This window comes from Dissoconium aciculare, assembly GCF_010015565.1.
Source record: "Dissoconium aciculare CBS 342.82 unplaced genomic scaffold K489scaffold_7, whole genome shotgun sequence".
NCBI lineage: Eukaryota > Fungi > Ascomycota > Dothideomycetes > Mycosphaerellales > Dissoconiaceae > Dissoconium > Dissoconium aciculare.
In genome coordinates this window covers 1,332,824-1,354,452 of record NW_022984957.1, presented here as the reverse complement: position 1 = coordinate 1,354,452, position 21,629 = coordinate 1,332,824, and the positions used below count along the sequence as shown (strand labels likewise).

At 53.0% G+C, this 21,629-nt stretch overlaps 5 protein-coding genes across 5 annotated transcripts; 1 reads left to right on the top strand and 4 right to left on the bottom strand.

The window, feature by feature from the left end:
- Nucleotides 1-115: 115 nt before the first annotated feature.
- On the bottom strand, nt 116-331 carry K489DRAFT_321163 (uncharacterized protein; the record flags this gene model as incomplete). Its single annotated transcript, XM_033601519.1, has 1 exon — nt 116-331. A coding segment is annotated over one exon (216 nt), but the record flags the coding sequence as incomplete, so codon positions are not given.
- On the bottom strand, nt 296-3,487 carry K489DRAFT_241834 (uncharacterized protein). Its single transcript, XM_033599880.1, has one exon. It carries the CDS (start codon nt 3,174-3,176, stop codon nt 657-659), a length of 2,520 nt encoding a protein of 839 aa, XP_033459427.1. The 5' UTR covers nt 3,177-3,487; the 3' UTR covers nt 296-656.
- A 7,955-nt stretch (nt 3,488-11,442) lies between these two features.
- K489DRAFT_358600 (DNase I-like protein) lies at nt 11,443-12,819 on the bottom strand (the record flags this gene model as incomplete). The annotated part of the gene is made up of 2 exons (XM_033602584.1): nt 11,890-12,819; nt 11,443-11,823 (listed from the first exon to the last, which is right to left on the bottom strand). Exons 1-2 carry the CDS (start codon nt 12,805-12,807, stop codon nt 11,443-11,445), a joined length of 1,299 nt encoding a protein of 432 aa, XP_033459426.1. The 5' UTR covers nt 12,808-12,819.
- A 1,496-nt stretch (nt 12,820-14,315) lies between these two features.
- On the top strand, nt 14,316-18,564 carry K489DRAFT_321044 (uncharacterized protein; the record flags this gene model as incomplete). Its single annotated transcript, XM_033601509.1, has 2 exons — nt 14,316-17,710; nt 17,772-18,564. 2 exons carry the CDS (start codon nt 14,316-14,318, stop codon nt 18,562-18,564), a joined length of 4,188 nt encoding a protein of 1,395 aa, XP_033459425.1.
- A 641-nt stretch (nt 18,565-19,205) lies between these two features.
- On the bottom strand, nt 19,206-20,759 carry K489DRAFT_381142 (uncharacterized protein). The gene is made up of 7 exons (XM_033605050.1): nt 20,547-20,759; nt 20,308-20,448; nt 20,126-20,245; nt 20,006-20,065; nt 19,756-19,876; nt 19,585-19,621; nt 19,206-19,522 (listed from the first exon to the last, which is right to left on the bottom strand). Exons 1-7 carry the CDS (start codon nt 20,634-20,636, stop codon nt 19,462-19,464), a joined length of 630 nt encoding a protein of 209 aa, XP_033459424.1. The 5' UTR covers nt 20,637-20,759; the 3' UTR covers nt 19,206-19,461.
- Nucleotides 20,760-21,629: the final 870 nt, after the last annotated feature.

Genomic DNA, 21,629 nt, shown 5'->3' with positions numbered 1-21,629 from the left:
CGATGCATTTTTCGAATCTGCACGCTCTGGAGAGAGATCTTGCGAGCGATAAAGGGGGCAGCACTCAATTTTATCATGAGCATGGAAGAGTCTGCAATGTGATGTACCATCCCGTTCAGACAAGATGTAGAGTTTTGGTGGGATCGGCAACGAAATCACGACGGTACTGAGCGATACGTTCAGCAATGGCTCCGACATCCTGCTTACCCAGGTTTGTCATTTTCAGCTCCTTGATAAGCTCTCCGAGGCCAGCTTTCCACCTCTTGTCTTCCTCGGGCGAAGTTGCGGGTGAATGATGAGTACTAAGCGACCGAAGCAGGACATTGTCTGTGAATTAGTACGTTGGCGTTAGTATGAGTACACGATCAGCACTAAATTTGTGAGGACGCCAAGAAAGGGATCTCAGAAGTGACACGAACCAGTGAGCGCCATATTCTTAAAGTGCTGATATGGGCATTGTGGATCGTTGCAGACACCAGCAGTCTCGAATGGGCAAAGGGGTGTGTTCGGATCAATCTGATGGCTGTAAGTCAAGGATTTGTACCCGCCGGGAACGGAGTTGAGGAATTCCGGATGAAATCGAAAATCTCTGAATCGAGACAAGGGACTTTCGTAGGGCTTGAAATGTATAGATGTTGCGGCAGGCTGTAAAGGAGTCAACTAGTGATACCGTTTTTCAGAAAAGACAAGCTCACATCTTGTTTCTGTGCGTCTTGCTGTTGTGCAGCTGGTTGCGCGTTAGCATTTCCGATTTGTGACGTTGGTGAGGCGACATTGTTCTCATTTGACAACGCATTACTGTTTTCAAGAGCGACCTCGACGTCACCATGAGAATGTTGAGGTAAGCCATCCAGCATCGACTCTGCAGCCGAGTCTGATTCCAACTCTGGTTCGTACTCGTCGTTGACAGACTCGGAAGAGACAGTTGTGGCATCGTCAGACGTGTCCATTGCGTCGTCGTCTTCGTCGTCAGAATCCTCACGTGCGTTCGTGTCTTCGTCGTCGGCGACATGAGGACTAGGCGATGGATCTGATCCCTGCACGATGGATTCTTCGGGTTCAGCGAGTGGCGTTGTCTCAGTTTCGCTTGCTTGTTGAGGCACGGAAACAAGCGCAGGGTTCGCATTATCTGGGGAACAGATCGTATTGTCCAAAGCTGGTGCAATCGCAACCGATGCACCATCCGGCTTGCTGACATTCTTGGCTTGTTTCCGAAGTTCTATCTCTGCCAGACGCCGCTTCAATTCTTCTAGCTCCTGAAGTTTCTTGTTGTATGCATCATTTTTGGGAGTGTTTGGAGTAGATGTGACCGCAGACGAGGATGTGTTAGATCTGTGCAAATTGGGGCGCGCAGGATTGGCCGGCAGCGCAGTAACTATGGAATATGTAGCGCGTTTCTGCTCCCATGAGTCCTGCTCACGGTCGCTGCTGCTAATGTCCATAATATCATCGTCGTCCTCATCATCGCTAACTTGTATGATCATGGGCTCATCGACAGGATTCCGACTGCCGAAATGGACACTTGGAATAGCTACGGGCGCAGTAGGCGATTGATTTGTGAGATGTGCTCCATTTTGGGAAGGCATCGTCAAAGGAGACTCGTTAGGGAGGGTCTCCTTTGGCACCTGTGCAACAACTGGAACACTTGGCTCCTGCCCGTGGTTTGCGGCAGGTATCATGATGCTGTTTCCTGCCGGAGATGTGTTCCTTGGAACATGTTGATTGCCAGCATCAGCCTGTGGAGACTTTTGAACCTGATGAGCTTGGGTGAGGAATAGACCGGGAAGACCACTGAAAACCGGATAGACAGGATTTGAGTCGCGACTCGGTTTCGTGGACGACGGTGTGGGTTTCGATACGACTGTGCCGAATGCAGGAGAATTCAATTTTGCAGGTGCTTTCGCCGCAGGTAAGTTGCCGAACGCCGGGACCACGATGTTGTCGGGCAGCGGCTCTTGGGCCAGCAAATTATACTCCGCAGCCTTGCCAATGTCGCTAACTGCAGATATTATTGATCTAGCATATTCGTCCGCGTTTGGTGCTGCAGAATAGGTAGACGGGCCGATCTTTTGGGGCAGCGACGCTGGCAAACTCGGCCGCGTTGTGGCCTTTGCAGCCCTAATGGCTTCGAGTCGCTGGCGCAGCAATTCGTCTCTGGCTGCCTTTGCGCCAGGCAAACTCTTTGGACTATTGGCTGCTACTACAGTGGACCTTTGAGGAGCGCCCACTTTTGCGCTCTCAGCTGGTTGAATAGCCTTTGTAGCCTCGCTGTATTGGATCGGTGGTTTGATAACAGAAGATTTGGATACAGCATCAGCCTTTTTGTTCTTGGCGGCCTGTAATTTCGCGAGATATGCGCTGCGGTCTAATGTAGTGGGTTTTGTTTGAACTGCTTTCTTCACCGAGTTGGGCTTCATAGCTAACGGCTTATCATGCCCATTAGTTACCTCCCCAATACTATCCACAGATGAGGGAGATTTCTGTGCTGGAGGCGATGCAAAGTGCTGAAACCCGAATGCGGCGGTTACCTGGCGCAATGCATCTGGATTGCTGACTTGACTTGCAAGCTGTTCGTGTGAGAAACCTGCATTGAACATGGCATGAAGGAACTCGCCTATTCTCTGGCGTTGTGCATTTTTCGAGGCATGCTGACGATGTGCTTGTCCGTAACGCTGCTTTCGATCTATTGGCGTCATAGATTGTACCGCTGTTCCGTGCTTACCAAATGCGCCATGACTAGAACTGTGGTCGCTGGGAACGGTCTTCTGCTGTGCATGCACCACGGCGACCGGTTTTTGGTATTCATGAGTAGTGTGTATGACTGCATCTGCTCGGGCAGTCTTGCAACGCTGTGTCATGGATGTGTTACGTGGGCCTGTAGGTGGCGGATGCAAAAATTCATGGCCCCGGTTGTTCTCATGGCTCTCTACTTCATCAGCCACTTCTCCCTCTTCGCGATCCACGTCTTCAAAAGCAACAGCACCATTCACTATTGCGGGCTTTGTCGTGTTTGGGTTTGTGGAAGCAGGCGTCTGATTGCCGCTCTGCCCCAGCGGAGGTAAAGGCAGGGCGCCAGTCTGCATAGCACGAGCAATAATTGCTAACTGCTCTGGAGTAACTCCGGCCAAGGCGGACAACTCAAGTGCCGACATTTGAGCATTTTGGGAAGTTGCCATCTTTAGGATTTTGAATCGGGAGTCGTATATATCGACAACTAAATTGGGTCGAACAAGTACGCGGCGATGATGCGATAGCGGAAAGTGATAGATCTGAGTTGCCAGTCTTTGTCACGCCTCAACATGATCAGACGGACATGCTCAAAGCCGCTGAGACACGACAATTCCGGTCTGCACAGGTCAGTTCAGTGCAGCGCGTTTCTGCTGTCCTCATGCAGTCCCGATTGCGCTCGGAGGGAGTGATACCGAACAAATCTTAGATTTCAGTCTCATGTGCAAACGATCAAGGATGCTTTGTCGCGATATTGCAGGACGCGGAGTGGTGAATATTGATGTGTCTCGGTTGGGCCTGAAGGAGAAGATCTCCGCATTGTCGGCATACCTTCCTTGATATTCTTCCTATCCCATATTTCGTCTCAAGCCGTGTCTGCACACTGACGAAGCTAACCATATTAGGCGAAAATGTAAACAATACCGTCCCGCTTGCTGGCATAAATGACAACATACAGTGAAAGGAAATGTGAGCGCTTCACGAGCCAGGGAATAACTCCATCACTGCTTCTGCCGTTCTTTTCCTGCGGGTCGACCCAATGCGTCGCGAAAACAACACCTTCAGGGCACACGAATGATACGACCACTGGTAGCAAGACTTCGTTTCATCGCATGTTTTATTCTTGAAACGAGATGAGTTTGCAGGCGGGTAACGGGCAGCGCTGGCGCAACAGTCCAATCAGCAAAGCGACAGAAGGTTCCTCTCCAGGACCTCCACCTGGACATGCGCGGTCGAGGTCCAATGTAATACCAGCCGTATTCTCGACACCCTCTAATAATGGCCACTCACGGAATCACTCGGATTTCAATCTCCTCGGCCTAGGCAGATCGGATTCCAGGCGCCTCAAAGGCACCCCAGGAAGAAACGTAGCATCTGCTGGAACATTTGCACCTCAATTCATCAACAACCAACTCGATGGCGCAACAGACCAAGTTCGCGGTATCGAAGGCGAGAATGATTTTTCCGGCAAGAGATATGTCTGGCTCAAGGATACACAAGCGGCCTTCGTGCGTGGATGGGTAGTAGAGGAGATGCCGGGCCAGCTGCTCAAGGTGCAGTGTGAAGATGGCACACAAAGAGATGTACCAGAAGAAAGTGTTGACAAGGTCAACCCAGCCAAATTCGACAAGGCCGACGATATGGCCGAGCTAACACATCTGAATGAGCCGAGCGTTGTGCACAACTTGCACCAAAGATACATGGCAGATCTCATTTACACCTATTCTGGATTGTTCTTGGTCACAGTCAATCCATACGCCTCGCTGCCAATCTATGGTCGAGACTACATCAACATGTACAAAGGTCAGAGTAGGGAAGACACAAGACCGCATATTTTTGCGATGGCCGACGAGGCTTTCAGAAATCTTGTTGAGGAAGGCGAAAACCAGTCGATTCTAGTGACTGGTGAATCTGGAGCTGGCAAGACTGAGAATACCAAGAAAGTCATTCAATACTTGGCAGCAGTCGCGACTACGGATGATGCGCGACTGAAGTCTGACGGACGACAGCTCTCCAACCTTTCCGAACAGATTCTTCGCGCCAACCCTATCTTGGAAGCATTTGGCAATGCTCAGACTGTGCGAAATAACAATTCCTCTCGGTTCGGCAAATTCATCAGAATACAGTTTACACGCTCAGGGCATATCGCGGGAGCCTTCATTGACTGGTATCTTCTTGAGAAAAGCCGCGTTGTCCATGTCAATTCTCAGGAGCGTAACTATCATGTTTTCTACCAACTGCTGCGTGGCGCAGACACAGCCATGCGACGCGAATTCATGCTGGGAGACAGCGACGTAGACGCCTTTGAATATACACGACACGGCAATGACACAATTTCTGGAGTTTCTGATAAGAACGAATGGAAAGCGCTGCTGGAGGCGTTCCAGGTCATGGGCTTTTCCGAACAGGATCAGAAGGCGATCTTGATGACAGTCGCCAGCGTGCTTCATCTTGGAAATGTTGCCGTGATAAAAGAGAGCCTGCGAGGAGATCAAGCAGCACTGGCATCGGGCGCAGATATATTCATCACAAGAGCCTGCGCCCTGCTCGGGGTCGACCGGGCCGCATTCACACAAGCCCTGCTCCACCCTCGAGTACGGGCTGGACATGAGTGGGTGGAGAAAGTTCAGACACCTGAGCAGGTGCGCCTGTCCATCGATGCTTTGGCGAAGGGTATATATGAGCGTGGATTTGGCAATCTAGTCGATCGAATCAATTCTCAACTCGATCGATCCTCCTCTGGCGTGTACTCCGATGATACCCCATTCATCGGCGTTCTCGATATTGCTGGTTTCGAAATTTTCGAGGAGAACAGCTTCGAGCAGTTGTGCATCAATTACACAAACGAGAAATTGCAGCAGTTCTTCAACCACCACATGTTTGTGCTGGAGCAAGAAGAATACGCACGCGAGCAGATTGAGTGGAAATTCATCGACTTTGGAAAGGATCTTCAACCAACTATCGAATTGATTGAATTGCCAAATCCGATTGGTATCTTTTCGTGCTTGGATGAGGATTCAGTGATGCCTAAAGCGACGGACCGAAGTTTCACGGAAAAGCTACATTCTCTTTGGGACCGAAAAACAACCAAGTACAAGAGATCAATGTTGAAGCAAGGTTTTACCATCACTCATTACGCCGCCGAAGTGGAGTACTCGACTGAAGGCTGGCTGGAGAAGAACAAAGATCCGCTCAATGACAACATCACTCGATTGCTGGCAAAGTCAACCAACAAACATGTCGCTCACATTTTCGCGGACTGTGCGGACGTGGAAGATGCAGAAGTGGCCACCAGAAATCGTGTGAAGCGAGGTCTGTTCCGTACGGTGGCTCAGAGGCATAAAGAGCAGCTTTCGACACTCATGAGTCAACTGCACTCGACCAGCCCTCATTTCGTGCGATGTATTCTTCCTAACCACAAGAAGAAGCCCAAGCAATTCAGTGCGCCACTTGTACTTGATCAACTTCGCTGCAATGGTGTTTTGGAGGGTATTCGCATTGCTCGCACAGGATTCCCAAATCGATTACCATTCGCCGAGTTCCGTGCGCGTTACGAGGTGTTGTGCCAGGACATGCCGAAAGGATACATCGAAGGACAGGCTGCATGCAAGATCATGCTCGACAAGCTCAATCTCGATCGGAGCTGGTATCGTGTCGGTCTAACAAAGGTTTTCTTTCGTGCTGGAGTGCTAGCAGATCTCGAAGACAAGCGGGACTCACTCATTCAGGAGATCGTCGTACGTTTTCAATCAGTGGCGAGAATGTACGTCCAGAGACGGCTGTTCCGGAAACAGCAATATCGCGCCGAAGCGGCCCAAGTCATTCAGCGCAATTTCCAAGTGTATCTCCAATTGCAACAAAGCCCCTGGTGGCAGCTCTTTGTGCGTATGCGGCCATTACTTGGTGCCACGCGCCAATCCAACGAGGTGAAGAAGCGAGAAGAAGAAATCAAGCTACTTCAGAAGAAAATGCTGGAGGAGGAGGCACATCGCACAAAGGTTGAAGAGGAGCGCAGAAGAGCAGAAGGTGAAATATTGAAGATTCAACATACCCTTGAAAGTGAACGTGCCTTGGCTCTCGACAAGGAGGAAATCTTCCGGCGTCTCCAGAACCGAGAAGCTGAATTAGCTGAAAAACTCCAAGGCGCTTTGGATGACCAGGACGCGCTGGAAGATCAAATTGATGGCTTGGTTGCGGCGCGTCGTTCTGCCGAAGAACAAGCAACTGAACGTCGAGTCCAGCTCGAACAAGCTGGTCAGATAATCTCCAAGCTTGAGGAGGAGAGAAATGCGCTTTCAGGACGCATCGCCGAGCTGGACGCCAACCTTCAGGAGGTAGAGAACACGCGATCGTTGCGGAGCGAGCAAGAGGAAGCTCTCCAGCAGGAAGTTCGCATGCTGCAAAGTCAATTGAGCTTGAAGGATCGCAAGCTGCAAGATCTCGAGGCAAAGTTGCTGAAGAACGATCAGGACTTGGACATTAAACTCGCTGCGACGAACAAAGATCTCGCTGGCACGAAGAAGCAAATTCGAGACCTGATTGACGAGAACAGGTCCATTCGTCAGCAAATGTCAGAGCTTTCATCAACCTCTACAAGCTTCGAAGACCTCATCAGGCGCAAAGACAGCGAGCTTTCAGTTATGAGAAGCGACCTCAAGCAATTCCAAGACGATCGAAAGCGATTCGAGTCCGAGAAGCTTGGACTAACGACAAGGCATGATGGGATTCAAAACCAACTCCGGCAAGTCCAAGCGGAAATGGATGCCATGCGTGCTCAATATTCCCAACTTGAACGCGAGGCTGCTGATGCTCGCAAAGCTCTAGAGGAACAGACTTCGGTCAATGACCAGGTCGAGATTCTGCAAGCTCAGATACACGACATCAAGGGCGAGCTATTCCAAACACAGACCGATCTGAGCCGGGAACGACAATCACGAGACGACGTGAAGCGTATTGCCACAGCCGAGTACGAAGATCTCAAGCGTAATTACGACGCGTTAAACGATACCAAAGTGACCATTGAGAAGGAAATGTATGCACAGTCTGATCTTACTCGCAAGGCTGCAGCTGCCAAAGAGGCTGCCGAGAAGGAGAGGAAGAACCATCAGCTGGCGCTCCAAAGTCTGCGGGCACAATTCATAGAATTACAAGAGGCAAAGATTGAGACCGAAGCAACCGTCACTCGTAATATTACCTTGCAGGCCAACGAAAAACACGCTGAACTTCGTCGGGAATTGGATGCCAAATCGCAGCACATACAGGAACTCGATGGTGATCGCAATCAGCTGGCCAGCGATGTACAAAGATTGAAGCAGCTCATCGCCGATTCAGAAAACTTCAAACTCCATCACGATCAAGACAAACAGCGCCTTGAACGAGAATTGGTCACTGTCAAAGGTCGACTGACGGCATCCGAGAATGACAATCGGGCGTTGCTGAACAAGGTCCAACAGAAGAATCTAGACATCGCTCGATCCAACTCAAAAGCCAATGACACTCATCGAACTAAAGTTGCTCAGCTCCAGGCAGAAAAGACAAAGGCCGACGCTGATATATCCAACTTGCAGCGGCAGCTGAACGACGCCTCTCTCCAGATCACTTCTCTCCAGAAGCAGAAAGAAAAATTGTCCCTGAGCATCGAGGATCTGAATCACCAGGTCGAACGAGAACACAAGAACACTCGCAATGCCGAACAGCAGTCGTCTGCTTCTACTCTGCAACTGGCGGAGGCTAATCGCAAGCTCGAGACGGAGCGCCAATTAAGATCCCAGGCTCAGCAGAACACCAAGACAGTACAGACTGCATTAGATAACGTCAATCGCGAGCTGTCTGAGGCCCACGAACATCTTACTCTTCTGCAGAAGATCTTTGATCCCGAAACCGGAAAGCTGCCTTCCAATCTAGACGGAGCAAAGCCTGACATGAAGCATACCATCGACCTCGCCAAGAAGCTAGAGGCATCCGAACAAGCTCTTCGTCTGGCTTCTGATCGTTTCGCGCGCGCAGAGGCCAAGCTTGAGAGCATGCGTTCGCAGCACCAAGAAGACATGCAAGAAAATGACACACGACACCAGAACTCGAAGCGAGCTTTGTTAGAAGAGATGAACGCCAGTCAGGTTAATTCCCGGTCGTCGCCGACAAATCTTCGTCGTGAATGGGAGAATCGCAAGTTGTTCCAGCCGTCAGCTGCGAGCACACCTACCAGCCAGCGACATCTGAGCAGGGCGAGTCACGACTCCACCCGGTCCGACAGGACCGTGGATACAGTGGCTTACAACAACAAGATGGATGTCGCAGCAGAGCTGGAGGCTCTCCAGAACCAATTACAGATGTCTGAGATACAAAATCGACACCTGCAAGCTCAGCTTGAACGCAGCCCAGGGAAACACAATTGGCAGGAAGAGAGTCCTTCTCTACGTCGGGTGCAGAAGTTGGAGCGCGAAAACTTCCGCCTGCACGACATGCTAGATGACTCTGCGAAGAAGGTCACCGTGCTCGAGCAGAGCATCCGAACTGGACAGCTTTCTCTCAAGGAGGTGCAAACCAAGAGCCACGAGGAACTATACGACCTGATCAACTCGCAGGAGCAGACCCGCCGAACACTGCTCACATCCCACAACGCAGCCGTTTCTGAATTGGCAGATGCCAAGATGTCTTTCGACGAGATCAAGCACAGCAAAGCATCTACGGAAGTCGAGCTTCGCGATGCAAGGTCTGAGCTTGAAGAGCTCACGTACATGCGTGAACAAGAAGCTGCAAACCACACTCAATTGCTTCAAGAGTTCTCTGACCTACAGATGCGTCTTGATGCTGAAACATCGCGCGTCGATGACGTGACCTCCGCAATGAATCTGTACAAGGTCCGCGCTGATGAGTACTTCGAGAAATTGGAGCAGGCCGAGATTGCTGTCCTACGAGCGTCCCGAGCGGAGCAGTTTGCAAAGGCGCAAGCAAAGGAGACCGAGGAGACTTGCGCTAATATCATGTCAGAACGCCAGCAGATGGATGCTTTGGTGGAAGATCTCCAACGCCAGACTCAGAAATACGAAGAGCGGCTCGAGGATATTTCGACTGACCTCGAGACCACATTGCAAGCAAAGAAGCGTCTGCAGAACGAGCTTGAAGACTACCGCTCTCAGCGTGCTACTGATCTAGAGGACAAGGAAGCGCTCATGGAACAGACTCGCAAGAAGTACCAAGGGGAGCTGACCTCGCTCACCAACGAGCTTGAGATCGAACGTGATCATGTCTTGCACGCCAGAGGCGAGAATGGTCGTCTCCGGGACGAGTTGGAAGAGCTTCGCAGCAAATGGGACGACGAAGTTCTCAACAGCTCAACCTGGGCGAAGGAGAAGTCTCGTCTTGAGGTTGCACTTCAAGGCCTTTCGACCTCTCGCGATGAAGCCGTTGACGCTCACAACGATGCCCAGAGCAAGATTGTGGAACTTCTCGGACAGGTTCGTGGCTTGCGGACGAACGTCGATGACGTTGCAGCAGAGCGTGATCTACTCGTGAAGGAAAAGAAGGGCCTCGAGACACGGTTGGCTGAAGCTGTAGAGCGACTCGATAACTTGTCCAAGGATGGCTCACCGTCCAAACGCGATGTCGCCTCTGCCGACCGAGAGGTGTTGGATCTCAAATCCAAGCTTGCTCACCAGGAAGACATCGCCACCGCCGCTGTTGGAAAGATGCGGCGCGCTGAAGCTCTGGCACAGGAAGCGCAAAAGGATATTGCCATCGAACGAGATACGAGTGTGCAACTTCACAAGGAGAAGGCGTCCCTCGAGAAGAGCCTCAAAGAGCTCCAGCTTCGCTGCATCGACTTCGAGACCAAGAGTTACTCTAGCGGTAGCCAGGACGTGCGATTCTTGCACGGTAGGATTCAGGAGGTAAGCACATTTCATCCACGCTGCATGTGTGAAAATACCAAGGCTAACAAATCCCGATTGCAGCTCGAAACCCAACTCGAAAGCCTCGAAAAGACCCGTAGCACCGAAGCCCGCTCCGTCCGCACCGTCGATCGCACCGTCAAGGACCTGCAAGCGCAGCTCGACCGCAAGGACAAGACCGCGCAGATGCTCACCGACGACGTGTCCAAATCCCGCGACAAAATCGAGCGTCTCCTGCAGACCATCGACGAGCTCCAATCCACCGACTCCGCGAGCCAGATGGCCGTGAAACGCAGCGAACGGGAACTGCGCGAGGAGCGCGAGAAGAACCTCCGGCTCGAGCGCGAGCTGGAACGGATGGGCGCGATGAGCCGCGCGGGGAGCAGCGAGGGGACCATGAGACGACCCACGGGCCTCGCGGCGTACAGCAGCGATGTGGGCAGTCGCAGGTCGAGCACCATTGTGCCAGGGGATGTGAAGATTCAGGTCCCCGTAAGGACGAGCAGCTTGACCAAGGGTTTTTTGTAGAGGCGAACGGAGTAAGCGGCGTTGATCGGTGGTTCGGACGGGCTCTGAAGTCGGAGGCGTTTTTGTGATGGGACGGTTTCCGGATATTTTTTTACAGGAGGGGATCGGATCGGAGAGGGCGGATTTTTGTGACTTCGACAGCAATGATTGCGTTCAGGAATTTCCGCGATTTGCGGCTCGTAATATTTCTACATGATATTTCTGATGATCTTCACTTGGAGCTACATGCACATGCACACCGACCTGTAAACTCGTGTCATGAGACGCAGTACCTGATTGACATGCGGTCTACGTTTGATCATTGTAAAGCATACCCCAAAGCCAGTCCACCAACGATCACCGCCAACGCCGATGCTATCAGGATGATTTGTCCTTGGCTTGTGAATCCGAGATACGCGCCTGCCCCGACCACGAGCTCGAGGGTCCTGGCAGTCTGTCGCCGCTCCTTCCAGTCCGACCGTATGCCAAAGGGTGACTCAGACGGGAACTCGTGATCCTCCAATGCTTTTCGTGGTATTGAGCAGATGAGTGCGACGGGTCTGTGATCGCTCGTCGGCTGGACAGCCAATGCAGCATATGTGTGAGTTTTCACGGGTGCCGTGGATAGATAAAGAACGCGGTCACACCATGAAGGCAAACGGTGCTTGGCGAAGATGTTGACCTTTTCTGTGCTTTCTGCCTTGACTAAATGTTCGTCGGGGATTGTACATGATTGTGCACCATTGCTGGTTGAGCGCAGGGCCACGGATTTCGCATAGTCTGCGGCCAGCTTTTGAGCATGTGAGGTGTATTTGTATGTTGGTGGAAACTTGATAGGCGCCTCTGCGAGATGGTGCAGTGTCCGCCGGGCCTCTCTTTCTCGTGTCAGTTGATCATTCGCATACAGAGACGGGCCATATGAGCCTAATTGAGGCTGAACAGCCGAGCCATCCAGTACAGGAGGGATGTCGGATGTGCGGTAGTTGAGGTCGCCGGCAATGAAAATGTATGACGGTACAGCGAATAGATCTCGTCCGGAGGAAGCTTTCCCAGCGGGCGAGGGCACCGTATCCTGCAGCAATGGCTCTTCCTCCTCGCCGTCTTGTCTTTTTGAAGAGTCGAGTGATTGCTGCGTGTGCGTACCACGAGTCGAAGGTGTGAAAACCAGATTCTCGCAGATAGATTTCCAGTCCGCATTCCTTCGCTGCCAAGCGTCCTCGTGAGGTGCCAGATGTGCGGCGATGAATGTGACCACTGTCTCCTCATCTCCAAAACCGATCCGTACTGCGACTGCGCCCTTGTTCCCCATCTCTTGCACACCTACGCCAGTGCCCGCTTCTTCAACCCATCGGATCTCCTCCTTGACGCTCCTCCGTGCGAAAACCATGATGGCAGTCATGCCCAAGTTGTTCGCGGACACATCTTCCCAATCTGCATCTGCATCGAAGCGCCATGATAGCGCGCGTAAGACGGCGGTTCTAAGCGTCGCGAAATAGATGTTCAAGAACGAGCCTCCTAGGAAGCTGAGTCCGAGAGGCGCAAGCTCCTGCAACGACAGGACGATGAAGTCAGGCGCTTCAGCATGCGACTTGAGACTTGAGTAGAGCGAGGACGCAAAGTAATCGATGTCGACAAGCTCGCGCCCACAGTTGTACGTTAGCACATGGCAATTGAGTTCCGACATTCTTTTTCGAAATGATATTATAAATGCGCCGCGTGCGCAAGTCGCAGAAATGAGTACTGTACCTAGGTATGCTTCATGGGGAAGTGTGACGTCACAGCGCGCGATCTGCACGAGAGCACCTGCGAGTCGAGCACGGCACTACTGTATATTACCTAGGTAGGTAGATACATACCTAGGTGGTTCATAGGCAGGCCGCAGATGTTGGACTCCAGGACGTTAACGCATCTGTTATATCTATGCCTGCAGGTGATGACAGGATCGCTGTGGAAGAATGATTCTTTCAATAGATGCAGGTGTGATTCAAATCGACCTCGGTCCATCTGCTGCACCACATAGGTGCATATCAGTAAGCACGCAAGACCGACAAAATGTAGGAATGGCACAGATGAGTTGTACGTGCAAACAAACATGAAACGTGAAGATGCGGAGGACATAATGCGTGCACTCGGGATGTGATACACATTCGGACAGCTCGGAATGGGAGAGAGCAACGCCCGGAGATGATCAACAAGCTGCAGATACCAGTGCAGCTCGCGTTGATCAGGCAGGCTTTCAGGTCGGTCAGTCAGGCATTCACGTGATACCTGAGCCAATACTGGAAGATCTGATGGCGTGTTTCCCATGTGCAAGGATTTTCCCGGATCGCTAGAATTTGGTAAACGAGATCAAGTTTTGGTGGACACCCGCGCTGGTCTTATTACAATTGTATCCGTGTAAGTACAGTAGTAGTAGTGATGATGGGGCAGTCCTGTACGCAGCCAAGCCAAATGACGACACAGTTGGACCACGACAACATCGCCCCTTTCTCCATCCTGCCTCTGGTGCTGTGGATGAAATCATTTCCAAGACTTACTTCATGGCAAGTCAAACTTCCTAGTTCTCCATCCTATCTGCTGCACCGAATAATCGACAACAGACAACAGCAGGCCGCGCGCTGGAGACTCATTCAGGACGAGTAGAGACGATAAGGTAATCGGGCGCTTGTTTCGCTCTTGTTCGCAAACATCTCCATCTCTCCGCACGCAGCCACGAGAGGAGACTAGATACGAGTCGCGTGCGCGCTCGAGCCAACACCCTCCTCCACGGATCAAATCTACTGCAGCACATGCTTTTTTCGCGGTGGGCGGCAGTGACGTGATCCCTCGGTCCGCAAACAACAAAGCATCCAACCTAACAAACACAACAATAAACTTGACCGAGACAGTCCTTCGCGGAGACTATCATCTATCCTGTTGGGAAGAATATTCATCAACAATAGTTTAACCCTGATTGAGTCTTGTTACTTATTACTGGGCGACTTCATCGCCCGTAAACCACCCGATCGCTCGATCTCATCCACAAATGCTGGGTGCGAGCTAGGGGCATAAATCCGCCCGTTGACACTAGGCTGCCTGTCGGCCATCTGAGCTCCCAAATTTCCATACATATCATCACTGACGCCCACGCTCATGCTGGTGGATCCTCTCATCAACAACGACATCGAGAGCTCGTCTGACCGGCACGTCACCATGGACAGCCATCCTAATGGTCATCTCAAAGCCTCACCGGTTGTCCGATCATCTCGCTACCGGCCCGAGAAGAAAAGCACCCTTATCGGCTGGACGATCAACAAATCCGCCAAACTCGCCGTCTGGGCGACTCTCTTCACCGTCGCCTTCCGCTGTCCCTCATCACCGGCTGAGCTTACAGGATCAAAGCAAGACGTATATGTCTGCAAGCCTTACTTCCAGCTAAAGGACGTCGTCACTCCGTATGCGCAGCCTTACTACGACCAATATCTGTCTAAGCACCTCGACACCGCGCGACCGTACGTCGAACAGGTCAACAAACACGTCTACCAACCCGGACAGGCTGCGTTTCAAAGATATGCCGCTCCTCAACTCACGAACGCTCAAAAGTACGGACAACAGCAATGGGACAAGGCGGTCAAGCCTCAATTGGATATCTTATCGGCCGAGGCGGGCAAACAATACGAGGCGAATCTTGCACCTCACGTGAGAAAGGCGCAAGACGTGGTGCAGCCCTACTATGATACTGTACAATCGCAAGCTGCCGATATCTGGCAATCGCAGATTCACCCTGTCTATCAAAAGGCTGCCCCCATCGCTCAGGACTTCGCAAGCCGCGGCCAGCAATTCGCCGTCGAGACTGCGCTCCCTCAGGCACAAGTTGTTGGCGGTCACGCTCTCGACTTCTGGAGCCGTCGCATCTATCCTCAATTACGTATTCTCTACGGCGAGAACGTCGAGCCCCAGCTGCTCCGCATTAGCGAGCGTCTGGGTCGCTACCACGATGGGAAGAAACTTCAGGCTGATATCAAGAGCATCGAGACCTCATCGAAGGTGGCGGAAGCTTCTTCGAGTGCTGTCTCGCTTGCGTCATCGCTGTCATCTGCTATCAGTTCCGCAACTGCTTCGCCATCTTCCGCCATCTCCGAGGCTGTGTCGGCTGCGCCAAAGGCTACTGTAGAGCCAAAGGTCCAATTCCAGCAGGACCTCCAGAAATGGAAGACTCTTGCCGACACTGCTGTTGAGGAAGGCGTAGAGGATCTCAAAGAACGCGTCAAGGATCTCACCGCGCACCAGATCAGCAGCCAAGCCGAAAGCGTGGGTAGCGCATTGGTCGTGCAGCTTGAGGAGACAGTTGAGCAGGTCAAGAGCAGCATCAAGAAGCACGCTGTGAAGCTGACCCGTGATCTGTCCGAAGACCCCACCGATGAAGAGCTGGAGGCTGCACAGGAAAACATTGTTCAGACCATCCGCACCGCAGGCCACACCATCAAGCACAAGGCACAGGCTGTCCGGGACTGGCGTTCGGGTTACGATTCTCAGACCAACCACTTGGTCGAGAAGGCCCTTCAATCTACTCTCGAGACCATTGACAACATTCGCGAACTGAGGTTGACCGATATTGGACGCAAGTATGCTTCCTCGTCGCTACCACACAAGGAGTGGTCCAAGTACAACGACTTGAAGAATGCTGCCCAAGACTGGCGCCAGGACGTCACGAAGTCTGCTCACGAGCACCCAGGATTCGCGGCCGCTAAGCAAGCTGGCGAGGATGTCGAACACACCGCCATGGCTGTTGCTGAGGATGCCGTTGTTGAATTGACCCGCCTCCGCGATGTTTCGAAATGGAAGATTGATGCTCAGGATGACAACGACGACTTCAGCACCAAGTACGTCCCGCCTGTTGCTAAGCGCATTCAGAAGAAACTCGCTGCTCAGGCTGCTGCGGCTGCCGAAGCTCTCCGACTTAAAGCAGAGGAAGAAAGCAGCAAGGCCGCTCTCGAGAGTGCCACCTCTAAGCTTGCCGAGCAGGCTGCGGCTGCGGCTGCTAGCGCCTCCTCGGCCGTCTTTGGCACCGAGTCGAAGCTTTCCGATACCGCAACCGATATCGTTTCTTCCATCTCCTCGGCCGTTTTGGGAACTCCGTCCGGACTCTCGGATAGCGTCAGAGATGCTGCTTCGGCGGTATCTGCTGCCGTCATTGGCACCCCATCTGGTCTGTCTGACAGTCTGACTGATGCAGTATCATCGGCTTCCGCTGCCATCATCGGAACCCCTTCAGGCGTTCTAGATAGTGCCACTGATGCTGCATCCAAAGCCACCGAGGCCGTAGCATCCTCGATCTCATCCGTGTCCTCCAAGATTGCAGCAGTGTCAAGCGAAACGGTTGGTCCCAAGCTGGCTAGCATTCTGTCTAACCAGAAGGTCGTTGCTGAAGCCGCTAGCAAGAGCGCTGAGGACATCATCAGCGTCGTCTCAAAGAGCGCGTCTTCTGTCATGGTTGGCACTCCTGAGCCTGTTGCGTCTCAAATCTCGTCGAGCGCTTCTTCTGCAGCTTCGGTGGCCGCTGAGAGCGTGGAAAGCGCTGGCCAGAAGGTGAGGAGCAAGATGTTCGCTGGCGCTATGGCTGAAGTCATTGTTGAAGCCCGTGAGCCTATCATCGATTATGCGGATGACACTCCCAGTGGATCTGTTCTGGACGAAGCTGCCGCCGCTGCAAGCTCGTACTACGAGACCGCTGTCAAAGAGGCAGCCAGACATTATTCCCAGGCCCGCGCTGCCGTTTCGGCTCAAGTCTCTGGCACTCCCGCTCCGATCCACGAGCAGATGTACGCCTCTGTAGAATCCGCATATGCTGGCGCCAGGTCTGCTGCTGCCGAAAGGCTTCAAAAGGCTTTTGGAACCAGCTCGCAAGGCACATACGAGAGCATCACCTCCGCAGTCGCGGCTGCTTTTGCTCGCCCCACCCAGAACGCTTTGTCAAGCGTGTCATCGGTCGCCTCATCTCGCCTCGCTGAAGGACTCAGCCTGGCCTCTGCGCAATACCAGAGTGCTAAGATTGCTGTCGGTGCCGAGCCAACACCTGCTCACCAACAGTACCTGGCTTCTGCTCAGCGCGCCTACTACGAGGGCATCGGTCTCGCTCACGACCGCTACTCGCAATTCCTGGCTGCCGCATCAAGCGCCGTCGGTGCCACTCCCACCGCTGGCTTTGCTGGTTTCGTCGCTGCGGCTCAGGCCACATACAACGCTGCCGTCGCGAACGCAGCTGCTGCTCTTTCCAGCGCATCCGATGCCGCGGCTTCTGTGGTCGGTGCCAAGTCCACACCGGCAGCCGGAATCCTTGACAGCCTTCAGTCTCAATACGACGCCGCTGTAGCTGCCGCCTCTACCAACCTCGCAGCCGCTTCCAGTCAAGCTAGTGCTGCATACTATGGCACTCAGACCGGAGTCGTCGAGTCTGCCGGGTCTGCCATCAGCTCTGCTGTCTACGGCAAGGAGACTTCGTGGACTGAATCTGTCGCTGCACAGGCTGCTGCCAACTGGGAAGCTCTGATCGCTAGTGCAAGTGAGCAAGTCTATGGAGCCCCGGCTCCGTTCACCGCATCTGTCTAGTAAGTTCCCCATACCGATATTGAGTGATCTCACGTGTGCGTTTTGCTAACTTCCATATAGTAGCCAAGTCACAGCTTATGCATCGCAAGCCACCGATGCCGCCGCTGCCCAATACGCTGCTGTTCAATCGCTTTTTGCCGAGCTCGTCAGCGGCAAGGAGCCCGCCTTCACCGACAGCGTCTACAGTCGCCTCAACTCCGCCTACTCCACTGGCGCTCCAGCCATCGTCGCCGATGCATCAAGCTACGCCAGCGCTGTCTACGAGTCCGCCTCATCAGTATTGTCCTCCGTCTTCTCCCCGCCCACCGCTGCTCCAAGCATCCTCGACCACTTCAGCGTCCAACTCAACGCTGCTGTGGAAGCCGCCAGCTCCCAACTTTACGCTGCGACCACTGCCAAGGGCGTCTACGCCCAAGCCACCGACGCAGCCGCTTCAGCTTACACTGACGCCTCCTCCGCAGCCAGTGCCGCCGTATACGGAACTCCCACCGGCTACGCCGAAGCCGCCCAAAGCAGCCTCAACGCCGCCGGCGCCGACGCTCTGGCCGCTCTGTCCGCCGCAATCTACGGTGCTCCCACCCCGACCGATACCTACGGCTCAGCTACCAGCGTCGCCTCGAGCGTATACTCCGCCGCCGCCGATGCCGCAACCGCCGCCCACGCCGCGCTTTTCGGCGGCAAAGATACCGCCTACCTCTCCGACATCCAGAAGCAAGTCGAGGAGGCCATCGCCGGTGCCAACAGCCGCATTGCAGAACTTGCGACACAGGCTAGTGCGGCGGCGGGCGGGGCAGCGCAGTCGGTCAGCAGTGTGGTTGAGGAGGCGACGAGGAGGGTCAAGGATGAGCTTTGAGCTTTGGGCCAGGAAACGAACGAGTGGATATATTTGCGCGGTTTGAATCTTTCTGGCGGCCGTGATTGTCCATTTTCCGTGTGGAGACCTTCAATCGCGTTCGTCGATACCAAGCTGGTTGCAAGGTCGGGGACGGTTGTGCAGGGGGGAATGATGACACCTTTTTCGACGAGACGATGACGGGATTTGATGGATCGGATTTTTGATGAAGCTTTGATGTTGCTTGTTATCTCTTGTTGTCGTTTACGCGCGCGCACAACTTTAATGCAGGTATAATGATATCCCACTTCTGAATCTTTTCAAACGCAAACCAAAACACGATCCAATTTCTTCTTCTTCTTCTTCTTCTTCTTCTTCTCCAACCCAACACGGAGCATCCCAATCGTGGAATCCATCTGGCCCACACGCCCATAACTCTTCCGTCCTCTCCCTCTGCGTCTTCCCTCCTGGTCGGCCCCCCATCGACACAAAACCTTCCAATCTCACAATTCCCCATGGCTATTCGGGACCCGTGGCCGCTGGCGCAAATATCTTCCCATATTTCCACCCCAGCGCGAGGAACGTGACGTATTCATCGGGCAAGTAACCCTGGGCGGAGAATTCTACCGGAGCGAAACGGTCAATAAAAGTCGAGAGAGTCTGTCTGGAGAATCGAAGAGTTCATCACGATGCGAAGAGGCGCGTTGAAGAGGGAAAGGGTATATACAGTCTCGATCTGGAAGTTGCATGGAGATCGGCGGAGCAGAGGGGAGTGGAGGGAGGTGGAAAAGGTGTCGTTTGGACGTCATTGCCTTTTCTCGCCTCTTTTCCTTGCAGATGGATTCTTTTCTATTTCTCGGATCAAGGTGCGTCGGTAGCCTTTCTCTTTCTTTCTGTTTCCCGTTTCCCTGCTCTGGTCTATGCTTGCTTGAGACCCAGGCGTTGGCTCCAGTGGAGACCCATAGCCCAGTGGAACAACCTTACAGAAGCAATTAGCTTTCTCCTTGTCCTAGAATGTTTCGCAGGGGGATGTTCACTTACCTCGCATCGACAATTTTGCCCTCTTCCTTCGAAAACGCTGTAATGATTTCAGGATGCTGTTGGCTATTTCCGTGGCTTGGGAAGCCTTTCTCTTTCTTCGCAGGAACCGGGATGTATGGGCAATTCAAGATGTGTGCGGATCGGTGGAGAAATGAAGGAAATGGGACGAACCTTGCAATTTCTCGTAGAGCTGGTCGAGAGGCACGACGACGCGTTCGATGTGTTCGCCTTCGTCGAGGTGTTGCTCGGGTTCTTCGTCGCCTTCTTTGAGGTTGACTTCGATGGTGACCATCTGCGTGATTTGAACAAAGCGAGGGAGGAGACGGAGAGGTTAGCTGATTGTGATACGACCGGAAAGTCGATCTTGACCCGTAAAGCGACGGCTGAGATCGTGAGACGGAGAGTCCGATGAGAGACATACCTGCATGTTCGCGTTGGTCAACCCCGGATCCGCTACGATCGTCGGGCTGCAATCAAGTACCTGCATTGTCGCGTTGGTCATTCCTGGCTGACAGCTCAACAGCGGACTAGTCCCACACACCTTGCCCTCGTAGCCTGTCTCCTCCTTGAGTTCGCGGATAGCGGCCTGTTCGGGCGTCTCGCCTTCGTCGATCAGACCGGCGGGAAATTCGACGCAGATGGCATCGACGGGCGGTCGGTACTGTGTGAGAGGCTTAGATTTGGTTTGATGGGAGGAACGGGACGTAGAAAATCAAAATATACCTGCAAAATCACCATTGTCGACACGGGCCGATTGGGGTGTCGGATTATGGGACCGATGGCGACGGCATCGACGCCGGATTCCTTACGGGTCTTGCGGGCAGCGGCTTCCCAGACACGATCTCTACCGGTTTGATCCGTCCACTATCGAGAACAAAAGTTATGGGTCAACAACAGAGTCCATGAAGCAGTTGTGACTCGAAGAGAAGTCCTTCACTTGGGCAAGTAGTAGAAGAACGAACTTCAATCTTCTGGAGGGTGGTCCATTTCGCTTCGTCCTCTGACAAGGGACTGATGCGGCGGATCTTGGGCTCTTGGGTCTTGGTTGACATGGTGAATGTTCTGTATGGGGAGAGTACTCGTATGATGCTCCTACTCTGCCGAGATGCTATGTTCATTGAGTCGAGGGCTGTCTATGTATGTCTATCCAGGTAGTCGTGGGCGATTGATCTATAGCTGTCGGAGTGACGTATCCAAGCAATGCTGGAGAACACCACCTGCACTGAGCGCTGGGCTCGGTCCAGGCTAGGGTCCCACCCCACAACCAACCCCAACCCTAAAGACATGATCATCCATGGATAAAAGGGTCATGGAATTGATGATGGGCATGCGACACTTCGAACTAATAATGAGATCGTCTGGGTGTTGACACGAAGGACTCATCGAAGTGTTTTCATCGTATTCCGAGGCCTTCTCGAACGTCTGAACTGATCTTCTTCGAGATTGCTTAATGGTCTCGCGAATCGCTGATATGTATGTGCACGACATATTCTGGTGTCAAGTGACCCATGCCCGTAGTCTACAGTGTTCTACTAGCACACGCAAAGTATAGATCACCATCTCATATGGCGTTCAGCCTTGTTGGAGCTCAATGGGTAAGGCTCGTCTCTGCCCGTAGGCTTGCCTGACCATCGAGCACGCGTCTTTGAACGGCGGCGAAAGAAGCGTACCAGAGACGGGATTGGGAGCTGCAACAGACGGTTGACATCCCCGAAACCGACCATGCCCGGAGACAGCGCCGGACCGAACAAACCACCTGCGGCAGAAGCACCAGTGAGGCACCGCTCTACAATAAACGACCGGAAAGAGGGTCAAGATGTGAAGACCGAGACGCCTGTTACGTGCGAGAAAGGTACGGAATCAGTAAGGCGGTCAGTCCTTGCTCATGCTGTGATCGCCGCTATGGACAGACATCCTTCCGGAAAGATCCTTGGAAGCCCACTGACTGCATCGTGACTAAGAAGACAAGCTGCAATGCAAGCCTCTAGCGGCGAGGAGGCAGATCCTTGCAGCTTGGCCCGATGGACGTCTCTGTTCATGAGGGC

Coding starts and splice junctions, on each gene's coding strand:
- K489DRAFT_241834 (XM_033599880.1), bottom strand. CDS start 3,176: ATGGCAACTTCCCAAAATGCTCAAATGTCGGCACTTGAGTTGTCCGCC.
- K489DRAFT_381142 (XM_033605050.1), bottom strand. CDS start 20,636: ATGTCAACCAAGACCCAAGAGCCCAAGATCCGCCGCATCAGTCCCTTG. Junction 20,246..20,307: donor CGACAATGGTGATTTTGCAG/GTATATTTTGAT, acceptor CCTCTCACACAG/TACCGACCGCCCGTCGATGC. Junction 20,066..20,125: donor AGACAGGCTACGAGGGCAAG/GTGTGTGGGACT, acceptor GCGACAATGCAG/GTACTTGATTGCAGCCCGAC.